We start from the raw sequence: 21,332 nt of genomic DNA on the forward strand, positions 1-21,332 counted from the left end.
GGGACAGGCCTTGCTGGAAAATGGCATCATTCACCATGGTGAGACAAAACAAAATCCTTTATTTCTCTCTCTCCTTTCCTTGATCTCTGTCTGATTTTGAGTTTATTTTAGTTAAACCTCTCCCATCTTCTGTTCCTTTATACTTTTGACTCATATTGATGCTTTTTGTAGCTCCCCTTTTCATGTTTTCTTTTGTTTTTTTAGTCATATCTTGTCCTTGTTTTACTGCTTCTCGTTTTCTCTGATTCACATTCTTCTTCTGTAATTGTTTGACTCATTCATGTTATGAATTTGTCCCACCCACTTCCTGTTGGAGCACACAATTTTAGGGTAGAAACCAACATGATCCAAAGGCAATGTTTGGTAATAATAATTCTGGAAATGTGTCTTACATTATTTCCCCTTCTCTGATTTTGTCTTGAGTGTGACATTCACAGGACCACCAACTTGAATTATGCATTAAGGGATGACACACACACACACACACGCACGCACGCACGCACGCACGCACGCACGCACGCACGCGCGCGCGCGCACACACACACACACACACACAAACAGCTATGCATAATGTATGAACACAGTTGTCCAGAGTGTTGCTGAAGGGGCTTTTATACATAGTAAGTGCAAACCACTGTCACAATGTATACACACCACCCTCTCAGGGAAATTTGCTGAGATCCAACCTTCACATTCCTTAATACCTGTGGAAAAAACTCTGAAATCTTCCCTCACACTAGCCTACGACCACAGAGAGGTACAATGATAACATGCAGGGCTCTGTGGGGTAGCAATGAGGCTTTGTGGGCAAACCGTAGAGGCTCAGGCCCTGCAGGCAAAGTGTAGGTGTCATCAGTTAGTCGGTGAAAAGAAATCCAACAGAGAGAAGTAATGTGACAGAGTGGCAAATTGAAGCTGTCCATCTACCCTTTCTGAGTCACGCATTAGTTAAGTGAAGAGACACATAAAAAGAGAGACTGTCAACCACATGCATTTTAAAGTATGTAATGCAAACTTTATCCAATCAGCTGTGCATGTTTGAGCCACTAAATCAAACCAGTTCATACTTGAATGTTTGTCATTTTGACATCTCCTTTGCCCCCATAATAATTCAGCTATCATTTTATGTGCTTTAAATTTCACATTTGACACTTTACAATGGCTGATTGTGTGGTGCCTTTGGTTTTATGAGGACATTTTAAGTCTAGACTGAGAAAACCAGTAGATTTTTTGAGCCCATGCCAACTTGTTGTGGTAGAACCAAACTGCCTCTGTTTTGGCAGATTTCCCTCTTTGCTTCTCCAACATGCATCTGTTTGTGTATGTACATATGTATTAGTCATTTTCAATTTTCTTTATTGGATTAAGTATAGATACAAAAAAATGTTTTGTTTTATTAATGCGAGTATGTAGATGTTATTGGAATTGGCAGCTGTCTGCTATGTTAAATATTTGAATCTCATGGCTTACCCAACACAGACAGAATTTACAACTGCAGAGTTTCCCGCAAACATCTTGCTTCTCGCCTCTTCCCTTACCCCAATTCCTTCTACAAATGAAATTTGTAAAAAAAAAAAAAAAGTTGGGAACAAAATACATTGGAAACCCAATGCTTAGCTATACTCCCGACATTATGAAACTTGCATGTTTGAAAAGGCCCAGACAAAGTTATGACTGCCTTTTGTTCACCTTACTGTGCAAAGTTTCTTAAGAAGTGGACTCAATACTCAATACAATTGATGTCTAAATACATGTGGACATTATAGACATGCTAGCCATTTAAATGTGACAATAAGTAGGAAAATCAATGTTCTTATCTTTTTTGAGACAATTTAGACATTTTTGGAAGACTAGAATATCTCAAAGCACAGTTTTTATTTTCCGTAATTATTCCACAGTTAAGAGTGGAAGAGGCAAATTAAATTTCAACGCACTGCAAATCCCTTGTTCTCCGTACATACAGTATGGACACTGATATATGTATCTACTTGCAGTAGCGCTGATACCTACAACCTACACTGTTAACGTAATGCTTTTTGAAATAAAAACAAAATGTAAGAAAGGAGAAATTGCATACTTAAGGTTGATAGATTATGAACCCCAGCTGAGGTGACATTATCTCATTGTGGTGATATTTCAGTGTCGGACAAGCACCAGTTCAAGAACGAGCAGGTGTTGTACCGATTCCGCTACGACGATGGTACCTACAAGGCCCGCAGTGAGATGGAGGACATCATGTCTAAGGTAACTAGAATTCTACATCAGGATATCATCATTGGTGTTTGATAGGTAATGTAAAAAACAAAAAGGAATAGCCCTTTTTACAAGGACAATAGTCATTATAAAATTGTAAATATCCATCAGATTTACATTCAGTAAATTACAAGGAAATAGAGATAAGTGGCTGCACAAGCTGCATTTGAAAATTGCATATAAGCGTTTCATATTAAGTCTTATAAATCATTGTACAAATGAATTGATTTTAGAATGATTCAAAAATGGAACGAGTGCACCTTTGCTCAAATTTGCCAAATTCTGTATTGTCTGTATCCAAAGTGTCTAAAGAATTCTATTATTGTTTACATTTGTTCAACATATCAACAGTTTATGCAAACGTTCATACTCTGGAGGCACGAATCCCATTCTCATAGAAAACTCAGTCAGAATCTAAATAAAAAAAAAAACTGACATAACAATTGGTTATGTTGGCCTACCTGTGTCTCAGATCCCATTCTTTGACTATGATTTTGAAACTTCTATCTTAAAACGATAGCCTTGGGGTAACTCTTTTCACAGTCAACAGTTAATTCTCTTGGCCATGCTTGTACTTGCTTACCCAAGGTGTGTATGTTCTATGACTCAGCGCCTCCATTTTTCTTCCCTTTTTAGGGCGTCCGGCTGTACTGCCGCCTTCACAGCCTCCACACGCCTGTTATCAAGTAAGTACCTGCCCTTCTCTCCTCTCTCCTCTCTCCTCCTCTCCTGCTTTCCTTCCATATGCTAATGTTCCCGCTCTCCAGGTGCATGAATGCATATTCATGAAGGGTTCGCATTCGGCCCACGTCACCCCTTTCTGTAATGACTGAACTAACAGTAGTGCTGCCAGGAATGAGAGCCCTCAAACCTCCCTTTCCTCTCCAACTTGGACTCCCAGCCAGGCTGGAGCTGCTGTAGGTTCTTATGTATAAGATTCAGTTAAGGTAGAGGATGCCAGGTTTCATGACTGGAGGTTTATATGGGGTACCTGTTAAAAGATTAAGGAGAGCTACATGTTATGAGCATTTGTCTGTTATCTTTACAGTGTTATGGGTTTGCTGAATGTATGTTAGTAACTATATACTGTATATACTTACATGAGTTAAGTGATAGTCCAAATGATGACAGCAAACACTTTTTCAACCCTGATAAATCACTTTTTATTTCTTCTTCATGCGCTCTCTCTCTCTCTCTCTCTCTCTCTCTCTCTCTCTCTCTCTCTCTCTCTCTCTCTCTCACACACAAACGTTTTTACTTGCAATACATTACATAACGCAGTACACATACTATAGAAATATAAACTTTACTGTATACAGTATATACATATACAAACTCCATCCCCTGAATGTTACACACCCCATATGTTGATAAACAAATGCAGTTGTCCATTAGTCCTTAATTGTTGATTTAAACTAAGTCTTATTATAATTCAATAATAATTATTGTAAATATTGGCCCAAGACCTAAAACTATGTCTTAGAGTTAACTTAAAAGAAATTGAAATTGTAACACTGAAACTGAACTTGGTCGGTGGGAAGTGGAAGAATGATCTCAACTTTACCAAAATGTTTTTCTTCTGGTCTAAGAGTCAGAATAGAAGTACAAATGTAAATAGAAGCACAGGAAACGCACATCGTTTCCCTCTGACACACACACACACACACACACACACACACACACACACATTTTCTGTATCTGGAACAGCCCCTCCCTTCATACTCTTCCTCCATCACCCCTCTATCTCTCCCTACATCACTCACCCGCTGGTTGAAGTGCCCGGGGCTGCCATCGGTGCAAACAAAGAGCTTTTGGTCCGGGGACAAATCCTATTAACATACAAAGGCAATCCCTCTGCTTGCCAGCAGGATATTATGTAATATAGCCTTGCTTTTTTAATCCATCACTAAATTGGCATTGTAAGTAGCAGCCATTAAATATAACGTTTGAGTGATGGATGTATTGCATTTTATAAATCATAAATAAACAGTGCCTCTGTTTTATTTAACTCTGAGTGACAAAGCACCCGCTGGTTTCATAACACTCAAATGCACATGACATAACATATGATAAAACCGATATAAACCTAATGAAATCAATCTTGATTGATGTCACAGATGTCTTATGCTGTAGAGGAGGATGCCCTCCCTGATACAGCAAACCATTGCTCAGCAAATTATGTCTAGAACAGCACACTTTTTTGTTGTTTCAGGGCATTGTCTGCAGTATCAATCAGCACACTTCTTGTCCACATATACACTTAACTGTTATTTTGATTTGGCTTTCATTATGAATGTGGCAGTTTGCAATATGGGTGGTCCAGACACACCCTATGTCTTACTCACAACATTGAGATGTTAAAGCAACTATACCGTTCATTTGATAGGCTCTGATACACCCGTCGAGTCACACAACTAACCACACTTCCTCTCTAGCGTTTCCTGTTTCACATGGTTAAATGTTGAGCAGATTGGTCCACAGTGGTTGTTCATGTAATCTCACAAAAAACAGCTCAAATAATAAAATTATTAATTCTTGCAGGATTTAGAAAACTATAGAACGACTGTCTGGAACACATGGAGCACATGTAGTACTATACCTGCAAATATATAATTCTCATGATATGGATGTTGTCATGGCAAGAACAGAAATTTATATATTTTTTACTTTCTTTGACTCTAAATAGAGACGACATTGTCTTTTGTCTGTTACTCAAGAAATGCAACATAACAAACACAACAGACACTGTTCGCTGTTGATGCTGTTAACCACAGAGAGGTTTTGGGTTTTGTTATCTATTAAACACATGTTACTGTATATGTAAATCTACAGGCTGTGAACTGTGTTTTTCTTTCATGCCACCTGTGTTGTACTGTTAAAATACATTTTATGAATACATTTTTTGCTTCTTTAGGGACAGAGACCACCATCTGAAAACCTTTAAATCTGTGGTGCCTGCCAGCAAACTGGTTGACTGGCTACTTTTGCAGGTAAAAGCATTGTCTTATTATACTTTCATTTAATCCAAATACATATAATACTAAACAAGGCGCCAAGGGTGTATAAAATGATAACTGTCATTTCTGTCTTTTTTTGTGTCATTGTACTGTTTAATTATAGACTTGAATTGAATTTCAATCAATGATCTTGAAGAGCACAACCAAGGACATGTAGAATCAGTTTCCAATCTCTCATTGTCTTTGTTTTATACATATTTATGAATGCTTACTGGCTCACAAATCACCATCTTTACTGCAACAAACACATAGATAACTCAGGCCAGCGGTGCTGCAGCCTGCCGTGTATGAGAAGGTGTAAACAGGCATTGTAACTGACCGACTGTGTGCGTCATTGATTTGGTTTCCCAGGGAGACTGCTCGACCCGAGAGGACGCCGTGACGCTGGGTGTGGGGCTCTGCAACAATGGCTTCATGCACCACGGTCAGTTAAATTCTCTGTCTCACACACACATGCATGAAGGACAGGTAAAGACCCCTCAAATTGACTAGGATTTTGACTTCACTTCACTTAGATCATCTATTCTGCATAAGATAAAAGGAGCTCCATAACACATGCATGGTGTGGAGATGTCTCTAATTATTTACATTGCTCTCTTTTGCAACAGCCCATTCACACTGTTGTTGTGTGACTTGATCATTCCCTCATTGTGCATTTGCGCCCCTACACCAGTCAGTCCTTCTCTCTACACGTAATATTAGCCTCTCCTCTATCATGCCGTCATAGGTTGAAAAAAGGGCATGGTAAATTTGCATACCTGGTCTAGCCAAGTCTTGGTAACCTCACTGACCACATTGTAGTGGAGCGGCTTTGGTTCTATCCCAGCATGTTGAACGTAAACAGAATTAGCAGTGTACCCTAACCAGAGCTGTTTGGCTTAGCTATATGGCTGTCTGGGTCAGTCCACTGAACCATGACCGTTGCTTAAGATTGAATCACTCCTCTTCATTGGCCAAGTGTATGATGTGTACTTAGTGCTGGAATGCTGAAGAAGTAACAGTCCTCCTAGTAGTGAATTACATTAATAGGTTACACTAGCAGACAGGTACCATTTAACAAGCTGCTTATTGTACAACACTTAGTACAAGTGATGCATTAGAATGTAAACAATACCGAGGCTTAAATGTACACATGATTTAAAGCATACAAATCTCTTCTCAAGCATCTGTATTTCACTCTCATTTAAACACAAACATATCCACTCCCAGGCAGTCATATAGTGGCTTTCCCTTTACTTTTAGCTTGCCTGATTGGCACTCACATATATATCTGCCTCCCTCTACCATCTGTTGGAAGGTGTCACCTGTTCTCTCCCTCTCCTTTGCCTTTCTTCAGGGTCACAACCTCTCTTCTCAGCCTGTCTGCACTCCTCACCTCTCCTGAAGTCACTTGTTTTAGTCCTTTTAGTCAGCACATCTGCTGCTTTTCACCTGGTACCTCTTGAACTCTTCTTTTTCCATTTTTTTTTCTGTCCTTGTCTTTCAAGTCTTTTTATGTCTGTCTGTCTGTCTGTCTGGTTGTACTTGATATGAGGTTACAAGGCTCCTTACTGGTGGGAGGAACACTGATAACCGATAACAGTTAATTTGCCTTTCGTCTGTCCTTACCTGCTTACATCCTTCATCTACACGTCTGTCGTGAACACCTGTTGCATTTTGCCCTTCAGGCAACTTAAAGGTGCTCTAAGCGATGTTGGGTGATGTCACTTCTTGTTGACGTTCAAAGTATTTTCAAATCAAACGAGGCTAGCTTGGCCCTCCCTCCTCCTCATCCCGTCCCCCTCTCTTCCCGCACTAACCCCCCAACCCCCACCCCCAAATCCTTCTTGTCGGTTATGGACCTTTTTCACAGCAGACATTTTGACTTGTCATAGTAGGAAAAGCACAACCAAAATTGATAACCTTAACGATGGCTCAATGCCATCAAGTGTCCCAGTAAGTTATTTCAGTGAGTCAGCATGTACAATACCAGCGCCTCTCCTAAGTGGAATGCAGCCATCATTAATGGTTTTGAATACACCTGTGCTTTTCCTACTATGACATGTCAACATGTGTGCCGTGAAAAAGGCCTATTGGCCTGAACACTGTTTATGTTTCGTGGTGCAGGTTGGCACAGTTTGTTTTTGTTGCCGTTTGTGGAGCCTGGGCTGTCTACGGAGACCGCATTTTTTTAATTTATTTTTTATTTTTTTACAGTGTGTTCAGGGGACAGGCAGCTAGCGGATGTTTGCTGTATGTGACAAAAAAATGTTGTAGCCTAAAAAACGCGTGACATCGCTTAGAGCACCTTTAACATATAGGGCACATTTTCCATGAATCCTCCATTAGTCCTGTTATACAGCAGGGTTGAATTGCTCCTATGCCAAAATATCAGTAATTAATCATTTGACAGTATTAACTATAGAATGCCAATAATGGATGTAACAGTGAGTAATGTTTTTTTTTAACCACAGATTTTCCTTCCACCACAATATTCTGAAATGTAAATCAATACTGAACCAGTGAAAATGATTAATCTTTCAATGTTCCCCTCAGGGACTAAATGTGTCTTGTGGGGATACATTTAGTGAAGGTGTGTCTATTTGATGGTCATTGAGGTTAAATGATTTTAAACCCCTGGTTAAAGTTGCCACTGCACTCAGATCAGTCTGAAATGCAGCTTTTAGATTGTTGTTTGAAATTTGTTTCGTAGAGAAGATACTGAAAGACCATTCAATTCATAATTGCCCATATAGTTGCTTCAGTGCATCATATTTAATGTCATGCCTATATAGTTTAATTATATAATTAAAAAAAGTGCACATTTTTCCCGACCCTTTTGACATTGTCAGCTGTTATTAGCATTTAAATGATGATTTAGCATGTCTGTTTGAAACTGTGTGTGTGTGTGTGTGTGTGTGTGTGTGTGTGTGTGTGTGTGTGTGTGTGTGTGTGTGTGTGTGTGTGTGTGTGTGTGTGTGTGTGTGTGTGTGTGTGTGTGTGTGTGTGTGTGTGTGTGTGTGTGTGTGTGTGTGTTATTAGGGTCTGACAGTTTCCGGAGTAGCACTCCCTCCAGTAGAATAAGTGGTGTTAAGTTATTATATGACTTCAGCCTCCGTGACTCAAAGGAAATTACTAACGTTCAGGCTTCGTTTGAGTTTGCGTAAGGCCAGTGTGAGTGGGTGTGGCTGGCGTGTGTGTGTAATCAGTTTGTGAAGGCTTTTGTTCACCCAAGGGTGCCAGATGCTCGCCAAATCTCTCAACAGCTGGGTACCTTTGGTTCTTTGTGTTGACTGTTCAAGCCCCATTTTACAGTGGCCTTAGAGATTCATATACCTATGATAAGACGATTTGGGGCCAAATGCCAATTCCTATGTGACAAAACAAGATGGATATTTTACACCAACAATCTGCCTCCAACATCATCACCAAATGTGAGCATGACACTGTCACTGTCATTTTAGTGACATATCCTTTTCTCTCACCACACATCAGGATAAACAATACCCACAGCCCTTCCTGAGTACCACCAAATGCAGCTGTATTTGTGTAACTGCACCTGTTGCAGCAGTGTCCGGTGTTTGTCTTTTGACACACATGAAAACTGACAGGAGAATTATTGTGGAAGAGCGTTATGTTTACCACTTCAATTCAGTGTTTCACAGAAAGTAACAATCACAGTTAAAATGATTAAAAAAAAGAAGAGAATATTTCATTCAAGAAAATTGTTGTTGCCTGCTCACATACTGTAACCAAGGGCCTTATTTCAGTGGCTTAGCTTTTTATCAGACACACATTAAAACAGATCTACAGTAGGGTTAATGTAGTGTGTTTTGGTTCAAGCTCAAAAACTGCTGTTACTGAAGAAGCATCCGTAATGTGGTCCTCACCTGTTAGACCCCATGTGTTGGAGTGAGGCTCAGCCCAACAATGGGATTTCAAAACATATTTAGACACACGGCTGTGTGTGTTTCTTGTGTCCTCTGGAGAATCCTTCCTAGCCCTGCTCTGTGCTGGCTGCGTCCCAGATGTGGTTTGGCTCCAGATGTTCCTACTTGCATCATGAGCTAATTAGCTAATTAACCGTTAGCTTGTTTGTGTGAAGATGTACACACATTAAGTGGCAACTTCTTGGGCAAACATTCATATCTCCACAGGTCTTTGAAGTTGCAAACACACTTAACATTTACAAGGTCAGTTTTGCAAGTGAAGGCCAATTTTGCAACAAGACCATCAATTTAGCCAGTATGAGTGCAAACAAAGTTTGGATTATTAATGGACAAGCAACACTGGATGTTTTTTTTTGCCCTTTCATTAGCACCACTTTCAGCAACTTTTAACTGAGATGTACCCTATTGCTATTTGAGTCATTATTTCTTTCTGATTATATGGCGTGTGTGTTTTTCCTCCTCAGTCCTGGAGAAGAGCGAGTTCAAAGATGAGTCCCAGTTCTTCCGTTTCTATGCGGACGAGGAAATTGAGGGAACCAGCACCAAGAGCAAGCAGCTCCAGCGCAATGACTTCAAACTCATCGAAAACATCTTGGCAAAGTCCCTGGTGGTAGGCTGGAACACAAGGGCACATAAAAACCTGCAATTCCACACATTCTTACTAGGGGTGTAACGGTTAACAACATTCATGGTTTGGTTCGATACGAGACAGTGGTGTCACGGTTCGGTACGTTTTCAATACAGCAAAAAAAAAAGAAATGCCAGAGAAATTTACTTGATTTTTACAAATTTATCATATCATAAATCATAAAGTATGATTTTTTTTTTTTACTTTGAACAATGACAGAGCTCTACTTAACCCATCTTTTGGGGTGTCTTCTTAAACAAAAACAGCTCCTTATGAAAAAATATACATGTTACAGTCAGGTAGCTTTGTGTAGCACTTGACGTCCAGCCGTCTGCTGTCAGAGTAACAGCTGGTGCTTCGGACAATTGGTTCTCTATTTGGGCTTTTGTTTTTTTTGTACAAAGCAGGAATTACGGTCTGGCTGAAATGGGCTTGTGAAGGAATAGTGTAACATGGCTCAATTACTTTTAACCATTTTCGTAAAACCTGCTTTTTCCACTACAGAGTAGGGTCTCATATCCGCGGCTTTAAATGTACCAATCGCTGCAGTGATGTTTGAATCAGTTGGAAATTGCTGCTTAAATGCTGTGGGGATAGTTTGTAGCGTGTGTGTTGCTTTTTGTTTTCGTCTAGTTCCAGTTATTCACACACTGAGGTGATGTCAGCGTAAATGAGTTGACATGTTTGTAGTCTTCCCACTGGTGTAGCCTATTCTCGTGTAGCAGATGCGACATACCGTTGTTTTTTTATCCACCACTCTCTTGCCATCACCTTCATAACTTACAGGGAAACCAAAGTGGCTCCAAACGCCAGACCTGTTGGTTATTGGAGGATCTTCCAATTAATAGTCGCATTAACATTACTAGCCATATTGCAAGCGTAGCATGCCTGACTGGAGTAGAGTGTTTTTCTTTGGGAGTGGGAGGGGCAGACAGCACGTTGCCTGTTGCGTCGTTTGGGCTGCCTTGTTTTGTGCAGCGGCACTGATAGCATTATATTTCACACAATGTAAGCTATTTTTATTCTAAATGAAATAGGATTAGTCCAACGAATCATTGGGTTTATAATGCACCTAATCGAAAGCCTCGTACCGAACGGTTCAATACGAATACGTGTATCGTTACACCCCTAATTGTTACACAGAAGCCTATTGTCACATTCCGTCCAAAATGCCAGGCTCACATTGTCATTTTGTTTCTTTTTGTAGAGAAAAAATGCTAATAATTATAATAATGTTGAAGGGTTTCACTGAACCAAGCACACTAAATACTGCACAAAGATCTTTTAATTCACTACGTGTGATACCAGCAGTATCCGCTCTAGAGAGTGTTACCTGAGAAAAACCCTTATCTAGGATGGGAGACAATGGATCAAAAACAAAGAGAGCAAGCTGCTTTTTTTTTTTTATCTATCCACATTTATCTGGATATGTGTCACTCTTTCATGCAAATATATGCATACACACATGCAAGATATTGTATGTGTGTGTTGCAAAGACAGTGATGATATAACAGAACCATATTGTACTATATAGCTAATTGAACTGATGTGTGTGTGTGTGTGTGTGTGTGTGTGTGTGTGTGTGTGTGTGTGTGTGTGTGTGTGTGTGTGTGTGTGTGTGTGTGTGTGTGTGTGTGTGTGTGTGTGTGTGTGATCTCCACAGCTAGATTTGATTAACATCATACACGCAGAACCCCACCCCCCCTCCCCTGCCCTTGTCCCCACGGGAGCAGGGACTGCTTTGATGACAATACACACTTTTGAATTTGCTCTGTTCAGTTTGCATCTTAATGAGTCTTGTCTTTTGGAAATCAACTGTACTGCATGGGATGAAGTCCCTTTTGTGTTGCTGCTGAGACAAGAGATTGAACCATGAGAGGTGACTGCAGTTGATTGTTGCAGTTAGACAAACTGTACACTGAAGATTTTATTTTGGTGCACAGAGGTGAAACTAGGGAGTGCTAGTTAGCCCAGTTTGAATTTGTCCCCTCTTTACTGATTGTTCTATTAAAATGGCTTGCTAGATAGGACCTTTCATGCCATTCCAGTCTTTTTACTAACAGGCTGCTTTGTTCCCTTATTTAATAACACAGAGTCTGAAAACTAGTTTTGTGTCAAGTGACAGTGACAGTGGTTTCCAGAGGCTGAAACTGAAAGTGTTTAGTTAAGTCCATTCTATTTGAGGAAACCTAGAAGCATCACTAGCATCCTTTTTCATATCCGAGTGGGAAGTGGGCACGCTATCTGGCCTTCCACAAGAAGTGGAAAAGGCTTTTTTCCTTGATTAGCAGAACTAATCCTCCCTCGTGGCTATTATTATTGAAGTGAAGTGCAGGAACTCTTTATTTACCTCAGCCATCTCCTCTGATGTAACATGCAGAGATGAGATCCCCATCTTATCAGGGCCATGCAGCAGGAAGATGGCCTACCTAATGGAAGCTGGCTAATGTGTTTGGTGATGACAGCGTTTAACTAAGCCTCACCCCAATGGGGAGTAGAATATGAGAGGCTGAGAACCATAGAAATAAAATGGATCCAAAATCATCAGAAGCAAGACACTGGACACACATTGTAAATCACAGATCGCAAAAGTTTGCATATACGGAAACCCCGAAAAAGTGCCATATATCACATTTTTAACACGAAGCATCAAACTCCCAGTAAATGCAGCAAATACGAACAAATTACCTTTTACAGCAATGGCATGCAGTTGACTTCTGATTAAGAGAGGTGTACGAGATGTACAAAAGACAAGATCTGGGTGTGCAAAATGAATATATACTGTACTGTATGGCATGACAGTTATTTTGCTACTTGCTCACTTGTGATGCTAAACCAATGAAGTCACCCGTGTAAATGTGGGAGTAATTATGTGATTTTCTCTGTGCGTGCTAGATTCACCCTGAGGAAGAAGACTACGGCTTTGAGATTGAGGAGAAAAACAAGAGCATTGTGGTGAAATCTGTCACCAGGGGCTCACATGCTGAGGTAATGGCCAACCCATGCACACACATACACAATAACACACGCTGTATCTCTTTCCCGCCCCAGGGCATTAGTTCCGGTAGGTAATGGCTGTCTACTGTTTTGACGCTGCTGTCCGTCTGCCTCTGTTTCGCTTTGGAAGGACTTTGTTCTGATTGGCTGTAAAGCCATTAGACATCACCGGCCCAAACAAAACACGCGCACACACCATTTTATTCATCCAGAGGGATTTTAAAATGCAGATAATGTTGTGATAAAACATTTAAAACATGAATGAAAGACTATTTTCCTTACTTTTCCTGTGATTTCACCTTTGCTTTATGACAGCCAACTCTTTTTGGACAGGTGATAGGTGACTTACGGCAAATCTGACCAGCAACCAAACCTGCGTACTAATACTAATCTTTCCAGCATCTTCCAACTTGAAAACACAGGATGATGCCCTGGTTGTTTGTGGAATCTTTTTTCCCCCCACAGGTCCAGAGATGGGAAAACCCTTTCTTTGCTCCTGACCAAAATTACATTTTACCATATTTCTCTCTCCCTGTGGTTCAGTTTTCCTCCAAAATAACCTTCTGTTATTTTACGAATTTCCCACATTGCTCTTCCCTAAGTCATTTAAACAATCTTAAACCCATAAACCTTTACTCTTCTGCTCCCTCTTACACCCTTTCTCCATTTCTCTCTCCCCCTCTTACTCTGTTATTCATCCCCCATGTCCCTCATTCATTCCCCACAATAACAGGATTGCTAGTTGAGACACAGCCCTTGTGCCAGCACTGTGAATGAGGCTCAGCTGATTCCCATGGGGCTCTGAAAAGGGCTGAGAGACACACTCGCACACAGAGCTCTTTCACTATATGATACTAATATAGAAAGTCATGTGCAGACAGGCACCCGTGCTGTATAATCACACACATACAGTACATACACATACATCTTTCCACATTCTGATGGCTGTGGCTCCTCCCAGTTGTTTCTTCACCCATCCTGGGCCATTATCCAGAGTTAGGGCCCGGCTCAGCCAAGGCCACCCCTCCGGATCTGTGCCCAGGACACTGGACTCACACAGAGACAGCATTATTCGCATAACATGACTGAAGATGTGCAAGATGGCTGCATGCAGTGACGTGTAACAGGCTGTGGTGCTGTGTATGTGATTTCAGAAGCTGACTGTGCAAAGCTGAGGATGTTTGTGTGTGCAGTTATGACATTTCCTTGTACTTACATGCATTGTGATTGATTAGATTGTATTTTAGTTTGCAAGATCTGATAACTCAAACCACCACTAGTGTGGCCAGAAATGTGGTCACATTATAAAAAAAATGGAAATTAAGTGTATCTCTGTATTAACGTGCACACAACTGTGGTAACCTTTTAATCTGTAATTACCTGCAAAAACAGGCAGCAGGCAGGCAACCCATGTCTAAATATCATACAGCTTAATCAGATCTAGTAGCCAATCTTGATATGCACTCCTTTCACAAAAAAGCCTATTCATATGCTGGAAAATACATGACAAGACTGAACAGGCTGTGGAAATATTGAGCAGTACACACTGATTTTCTCTGTCATGCTCCTTGGAGGTACATATACTGAACAGGGTAATACACACTATTACTGCCAGTTAGATAATAACTTAAATCATATTTTTATTTAAGCCTAATGCTGCACACAGTTTAGGTCTCACTGTGGCACTAGAGAAATAATTCATGAATGTGGTCCCCACCTGAAACTCTTCATGTGCAAATGGAGCCTTTTCAGGGAGCTATAACAAGCTGCAACCTAAAAATAACCGCATTCTGTCTCCTGTCTGTGCGTCTGTCCATCCAGATGGCTGGCCTGCAGGTGGGCAGGAAGATCTACACCATCAACGAGGACCTGCTGTTCCTCAGGCCCTTCTCCGAGGTGGAAACCATGATCGGCCAAGCCTTCTGCATACGACGCTCCCTGCGGCTGCTGGTCGCCACCAAGGCCAAGGAGTGAGGAACCACACATAACACTGTGACGCGTATACACACATATAGGGCACACTGGTCTTACTGGTCTTTTCTCATCCAGGATTGTGAGGATCCCTGACAACCCAGACAGCCTCTCCTTCAGACTCTGTGGCTCTGCCCCTCCTCATGTCCACGCTGTCAGGAAAGGTGAGTGATTAACTTAATTCATTCATCATACTTTGATAATGATAAAGCTACCAATAACTACCAATAAAGAAGAAGCTCCTTTCTTATCACCCAAACTAAACTTTCTCATAATTAGTTGTGGTCTTCGTTTGCTAAACTTACATAGTAAGAGAGGTGAAAAATTGTAAAATAGTTTAACATTAGATGTAATCAGTCACAAGCAAAGACATTGTATACAATATAGTGTTTAAAGGTAAAAGGATACCATAAGGTACTGTATGTGTAATGAAAAAGTAGTCTGAGTTCACAGCTCCCAGGAAGATGTAATTAAATTAATATTGCTTGAAGTTACAATAGACATATATTTTGGTTATGACCCCACCACTGGATATCTGTGAGTAGATTTATAGGCCTTGTTATTGCAGGATCTGTGCCAGTAAATGCTTTGAAAGTGTTTACTGTGTCAGAAAGACACATCATTCTGGGTGAATTTGAGGGAAAGATGAGGTAACTCTAGCCCCTAACCACCTGTTACTTTCTGCTTTTAGTGAGCCTCTATTAGGTTTTTATGGCCACCTGTCAGCCAGACAGCCTGCTGACAGGGTTCAAACCCCTAATAGACTAAACTCTACTTTTAAAACACACGCACACATGTGCGCACACAAACATTGCTCTGTGATCAGAGCTAAAAGTGTAATAGGTTACTGAAAAGTAACTCCACACGTTTGTTCTCCCTTGTCATTCCTCCTGCTCTGTCTTTACAACCTCCTGACCAGATGTTTGTAGCACCTACTGACTAGAAATAGAAACATAGGAGATTTATGACAAGTTGAATAAGAAATGAATCCAAATGTGTAAACAGACAGGAGTAGGAGAAGACACACACAAAAACAGCGAGGAGACAAGCTGCCGGTTGGTGCAACCAAGGAATGTGATCTCATGATCACATGATTTTACTTTGCTTTATTATGGCAGTGGGACTTCTCCGCTTTCTGTCCCTCTCAGTTCTCCCCATTTCTCTCCTTTCCCCTCCCTCTCCACTCTCCTCCTTTTCGCTCTTTCCTAGTGTCTTGTATTACTTCTGTCTCTCTGCTGGTATATCAGGAGCATTTTTTTCCAGCTGATATTCAGAGTCTCCAGTTGTTGTTTTTGTTCTGTTCCTAAATAAGTTCCCCTGTGTGATATCAATGCATGGGTCAAGTAGCCCCAGAGTTAGGTAATTGCTGGCACCATGGGTGGGAGTGATGCCAGCGCTGGTATTTTTAGGTCGGAGAGGAAGATGATGGAGGTGTTGATTGAACTTCCAGGCTGTAAAGCCATTAGTTGCTTGGGACAGCGTGTTGGGGCATTGAGCTGAGTAATTTTCTCTTCTCCTGGAGGAGCAAGATGGGCGAGGTTATGTACACATGGGAATTGAGTCCAAAATAAGACTCCATATAAAATTTTATTTTATTAAACCTTCATTTAACCAGGAATATTCCCATTGAGATTCAATATCTCTTTTACAAGGGTGTCCTTGCCAAGAAGGCAACAAGATTTTTTTCCTAGATATGAAAATTCACTTTTACGTGTGTACAGTTTCACTGTACTTATATCACCTTGTGACCTTTGACCTCTGATCCTGTTTTGACACACTGCAGGCTGGGAGGCGGTGGGGGCGGGTCTTCAGCCCGGCCAGGTCATCCTTAAGGTCAACGGCAACAACGTCAACCGCAGTGACTACCAGGAGGTCCTGGAGCACTTCACCGGGCAGCGCACACACCAGGAGCCTCCCCAAGCGGTGAGGGGACACATGAAAACAAACACTAACACACATTTAATTCTTCATCTGCAGCAGATTTTGTAGTGTAATGTATTAAGAGTGTTTGAAAAGAAATACAATCTTTTCCTGTCGTGGTGTCCAGTGAGTGTTTGGAGTCCTTGCATGCGCTGTTATCGCTCTCACTGTACCACAGCACTCCCCGAGATCATCATTTATTCTACAAACTAAATAATGCCACGAGCATGATTAGTATCAGTTGTAGGTCTGGAAGTTAATTTATCAGGTCGTTTAACTATGTGGAACAGCTTACTAAATTCACATTTGACGAGCTAACAGAATGGAGAACCCCAGTGACCCAGACATTCCTGCTCTGAGACGGTACATAAAACCGCATTAGCATTAGTTAGAGCTACACTTACCTATTGAAAATAAAATAAATGTATTCAAAACCTCAAGGATTTTTCCTGACCATGCAGCACACTTGCTCTTTTAAATCTTCATCTCTGTAGGATACCAAAGCGGTGTCATACAACATGTTTCTTCATTTCAGCAACATTCTTGGCTCCAACAGTGGGTGGCCTAGTGATCTCAAGCATAAATTTCTGGCGGACGCTTTGTCGCCGCAGGCCACTTGTAGTGAGGGTTGAACATTTTTCAGCTCAAGATACAATCCTTCCCGGAGAGAAAAAGTAGCCCAAAGCAACAAATAAACAACCTATTTCGACAGAATTTGTATCCATTCCTTCTGCCAAGATTTTTTTGGTTAAATTCTGTTTTAGAGACAGCAGAGATTTCTTTTTTTGGGTCATAAATGGATAATAGTATTTACACTCCATACTACAAAGCTAACGTTTAAACTGCAAAACCTATGTCTGGTTGTTCGGACATCACTACAGCAACAGGGTATGGCTCCAGGCAGTATTTCACAGGGCTGCAGTCAGAGTAGGATGTCCTCCTTTCTGTATAAAGCACATTGTTTTGTTTTATTTAGCCTGGCCTACTCTTCTGGCAAATCCCCTTGAACAGGCTCAGCTGAGCCGCCTTATTTTGGATTGTTCTAGTAAATGTTTGCTGGTTCATTTGACAGCAGAATAAATTGCAAGGATGTTGTTGATGTGGCTGACTGCACTGCCAAGTTTGGTGTAATGCAATCAGCCCTGATTACCTCATCAGGTGAAAAGTGTCAATGTCCACAGGCCATGTAGAAACGCTTTAGATTCTTTCCTTCAAATTCTGTGTATAAAGTGCAGCCACATCTACAGCTTTGATTTTTAAAATAAAGCACATCGGTACTTGAGCATAGCTAAATGTCAGTTAAATAACAAGGTTCCTCTTTCTTTCTCTTCCATGCTTTCTCCCTTTATCTCACCTATACCTCAGTTCTCGCTCACTACTCCTTGGCTCATCTCCTCATTTTAAATCCAATAATGTTTTTTTTTCTCACATTATAGTAATACTTCATGTTTCCTTCAGTGTCAGTGGGTGTATCGTACATTTGAGGATGTGGAAGAGCTCCAAAGAGAAAGAGGTGCAGGTGAGAAGGAGAGCCCTTTCAGTCCTTATCCAATGGAGAATGGTTCTGACCACGAGGAGAACGGCACCAATGGAACAGGTAAAACATGTTTATGTTTCATCCTCTGAAATTGTCTTTTTTTGTGCAGAGTTTTAAGGAGTCAATGCTGAATCATTCAAGTATCACAATGCTATTCATTTTATATTTTTTGTACCAATAGCATATGTAATGCAGACAGTTAAGAGCAGCGAGTTTCATTTCTGGCCCATCAGTCAGAAAAATGCATTTGGAACAGGATTAGTGTTACTTGGGAGTGTGCTTTAATATAAACTTTGACTGCTTTGTGTGTCTGTGTAGATCAGTTGCAGACTTGATGTTATAAAAATATCTTGCTGCCACAAACATTATGGTCCACCTAAAATGCTATTTTCAGATGACCTCTGTATTTGGTTATAGTCACTGTGTTAGTAAGAGGTGGCTCCAGCAGTAGGTTATTTTGCCCTGGATATGGAAAATCCTCAGTTTAAAAATCACACATGCACATGCTATATACAGGCAGTAGTTATAGGATGTAATCTAGTAACACTGTGTCAGTGTATATACAATAAATGACCAATCTTTCTTACAGTGCTGGCAGGGTAAGTACACTTGACAGATGTGCAGTACACTGTGTACCTTGACTTATGTCATTACTAAATTGATTTATAATATAATTATTTGTCCTTCAAAAGCTTTGGAGGTTTTGTTATACAAGCAACTTTTTTTGTATCTTAGGTGTGCCAAAACACAGACTCTACCTCTGGAAAAACACCTGAAATCTTTATTTTTTGTTTTCTGGACACTGGACTTTTAAATGGCATATATCAAATCCATTCTTCATTTTACATGTTTGACTTAAATACATAGATTGACTTCTAAATACAAGCAAAGCTTATATACTGACAAGTGACAATTGTGCTCCACAGACCACCGGCTGGGCACCCTTTCCCTCTCTGATGGGTTGCCTCTGGTTAGTATGACGGTAGATAACGTCCATCTGGAGCATGGCGTAGTCTATGAATATGTCAGCACTGCCGGCATCAAGAGCCACGTCCTGGAGAAGATGGTGGAACCCAAAGGCTGCTTCAGCCTTACTGCTAAGGTAGTTATGTGAAAATTAGATGAAGTTTAATTACCTTGAAAAATGCAGCACAGGGGTATAAGTCATACTTTATATAATGCCACTTTTAATTATTAACCCTAACCCTAACCCTAACAGTTGTTAAAACAGCTTACATGTTCTCAGCTACCGAAATTTCACATCTCATATCATAGAAGTTGGCCGTTCACCAGTTTGTGGGTCACTGATATTTGTTCAACTTGCACTATTATGACAGGATCTTTTTTTTGGCCTCACTGGTGGTTTCGGTTGTTAGTATTGGAAAGCTGAATGTTAAGTTAGATATAAAACACACTTGCTGCTGCTAGGAATGCTATTTTTACTCTGATTTTAATCAACTAAATGAAAAATCTAAACTTCTATTTTATGAGTGATCTGTCCTTACCAATGTTTCTTGTCTCTACAGATCCTGGAGGCATTTTCTGGCGATGACAGCCTCTTTGTTCGCAATTGCAGCCAACTGATCTCCCAGAGTGACCGAGTCGTTACCATGCCTCAGTACGAGTTCAGACAGATCTGTGACACCAAGTTGGAGAGTATCCGACGGCGTATCAGCAGCTATCAGCAGGTACTAAGACACACTTCTACACTCTCTTTAACACACAGACGTTAGACTATCGCATCCAATTGTTATGCTCAGAAATGTCCCCAAGTCATTGATATTAACTTAAAAACACAAGCGCAACAATTCACTGAAGTAAAAGTCAGGTAACTTAAAATCGTCACTCACATTTATACCAAAAAAGATGTATTATCTCTTTTATTGTCAGTATATTACTTACAGCCATGCTTTTTAAAGTTTTGGGAGGCTTAAGAGAGGCTTTTCGGTGAGATGTGAAAATAGTTCGAACACTGCCTTTCTTCTGTAACTGTGTGTCTGTTAACCTCACAACGGCACACTCACAAATATTTTCAAATATACCACCTCATGACCAAATACAGCTCATCTATATTCACTTGTAAAATATGACACCTAATAAGAAATTTGATGTAAATAGCCTTAAATTTTTTTTACTCAAGACAGCAAGAACCATAACTACGTCTGTAACTATTGTTCTATTTCAGTCTTCAGTGCTTAATACTGGATGTTATCCATCCTGCACATACAAGAAGTATAACATCCAGTTATTTTGTCTACCATTATGTCTCCGTGCTCCAGTGACCATGTTTTACCTTGGTGGTGAAAAATCATCTTATTATAAACACACACTACAGACATTAGAGCTGTCAGTCATGCAGCTTGTGCTTTCACTTAACTAAGTCTATGTCCCCTTTTTCACCAAGTTTGCCCTGGAGCTGAGGAACAAGGCGTGGCCCTCCTTCAGACAGGCCGGCGGTCACCCTCACCCACTGGGCTGCATGGACTTTGTTCCCACCAACTGCCACATCAACTTCATGCAGGTCTCTTACCCAAAGAGCACTACCACTGCTGGCAGGACTTTCAGTATCCGCTTTGGGCGCAAGAACTCCATGTATGGCCTGGATCCTGACCAAGGTAGAGAGGACACACATACAGTACACACACATCTATCTTATAAGATTTGAACATCTCTGTCACAATTCCACTGCTTAAACTAAGCTTCACTGAGATCATCCCCTTTACGGTAACATAGCTTAACCCACTTAACACCAACTCAGTGATCATTTTGACTAATTAGCCTTCATAACCCTGTAAATCCCACGGCACAGAGATGGGAATGTCAACCCCAGCCTCCCACAGTAGCCATGTGGTCTCAACAAGAATTCCAATAGTAAATTAGATGAGTGGTTTGCCATTAAGAATCCATTAGCCACAGGCCATACCCATGTTATTGACATGAGAAGTGAATGAATGATGTCAGCAAAGATGGTGCCTCGAGGCAGTGTAGGAAGTTGTGCCATTTACTCAATGCTACTGCTGCTGCTGAGGTCAAAGGGGAGGGAAAGAAAGAGAGAGTGAGAGATTTGAGTGGAAATGGAT

General features: G+C 40.7%; 1 protein-coding gene across 1 annotated transcript in view; it reads left to right on the top strand.

Moving 5' to 3' along the window:
* The window catches only part of LOC120559606 (phosphatidylinositol 3,4,5-trisphosphate-dependent Rac exchanger 1 protein-like), a 78,380-nt gene that overhangs the window by 49,379 nt on the left and 7,669 nt on the right, over positions 1-21,332 (top strand). Inside the window, 14 exon segments of the mRNA XM_039801454.1 lie at positions 1-38; positions 2,141-2,244; positions 2,890-2,939; positions 5,168-5,243; positions 5,622-5,694; positions 9,664-9,809; positions 12,723-12,815; positions 14,646-14,794; positions 14,874-14,959; positions 16,579-16,718; positions 18,174-18,312; positions 19,179-19,354; positions 19,779-19,940; positions 20,657-20,867. The exon segment at positions 1-38 is cut by the window's left edge and continues 63 nt beyond it. Of these exon segments, the coding sequence (XP_039657388.1) occupies positions 1-38; positions 2,141-2,244; positions 2,890-2,939; positions 5,168-5,243; positions 5,622-5,694; positions 9,664-9,809; positions 12,723-12,815; positions 14,646-14,794; positions 14,874-14,959; positions 16,579-16,718; positions 18,174-18,312; positions 19,179-19,354; positions 19,779-19,940; positions 20,657-20,867 (1,643 nt within the window).

The sequence above is a fragment of the Perca fluviatilis genome, chromosome 5 (assembly GCF_010015445.1).
Source record: "Perca fluviatilis chromosome 5, GENO_Pfluv_1.0, whole genome shotgun sequence".
Lineage (NCBI taxonomy): Eukaryota > Metazoa > Chordata > Actinopteri > Perciformes > Percidae > Perca > Perca fluviatilis.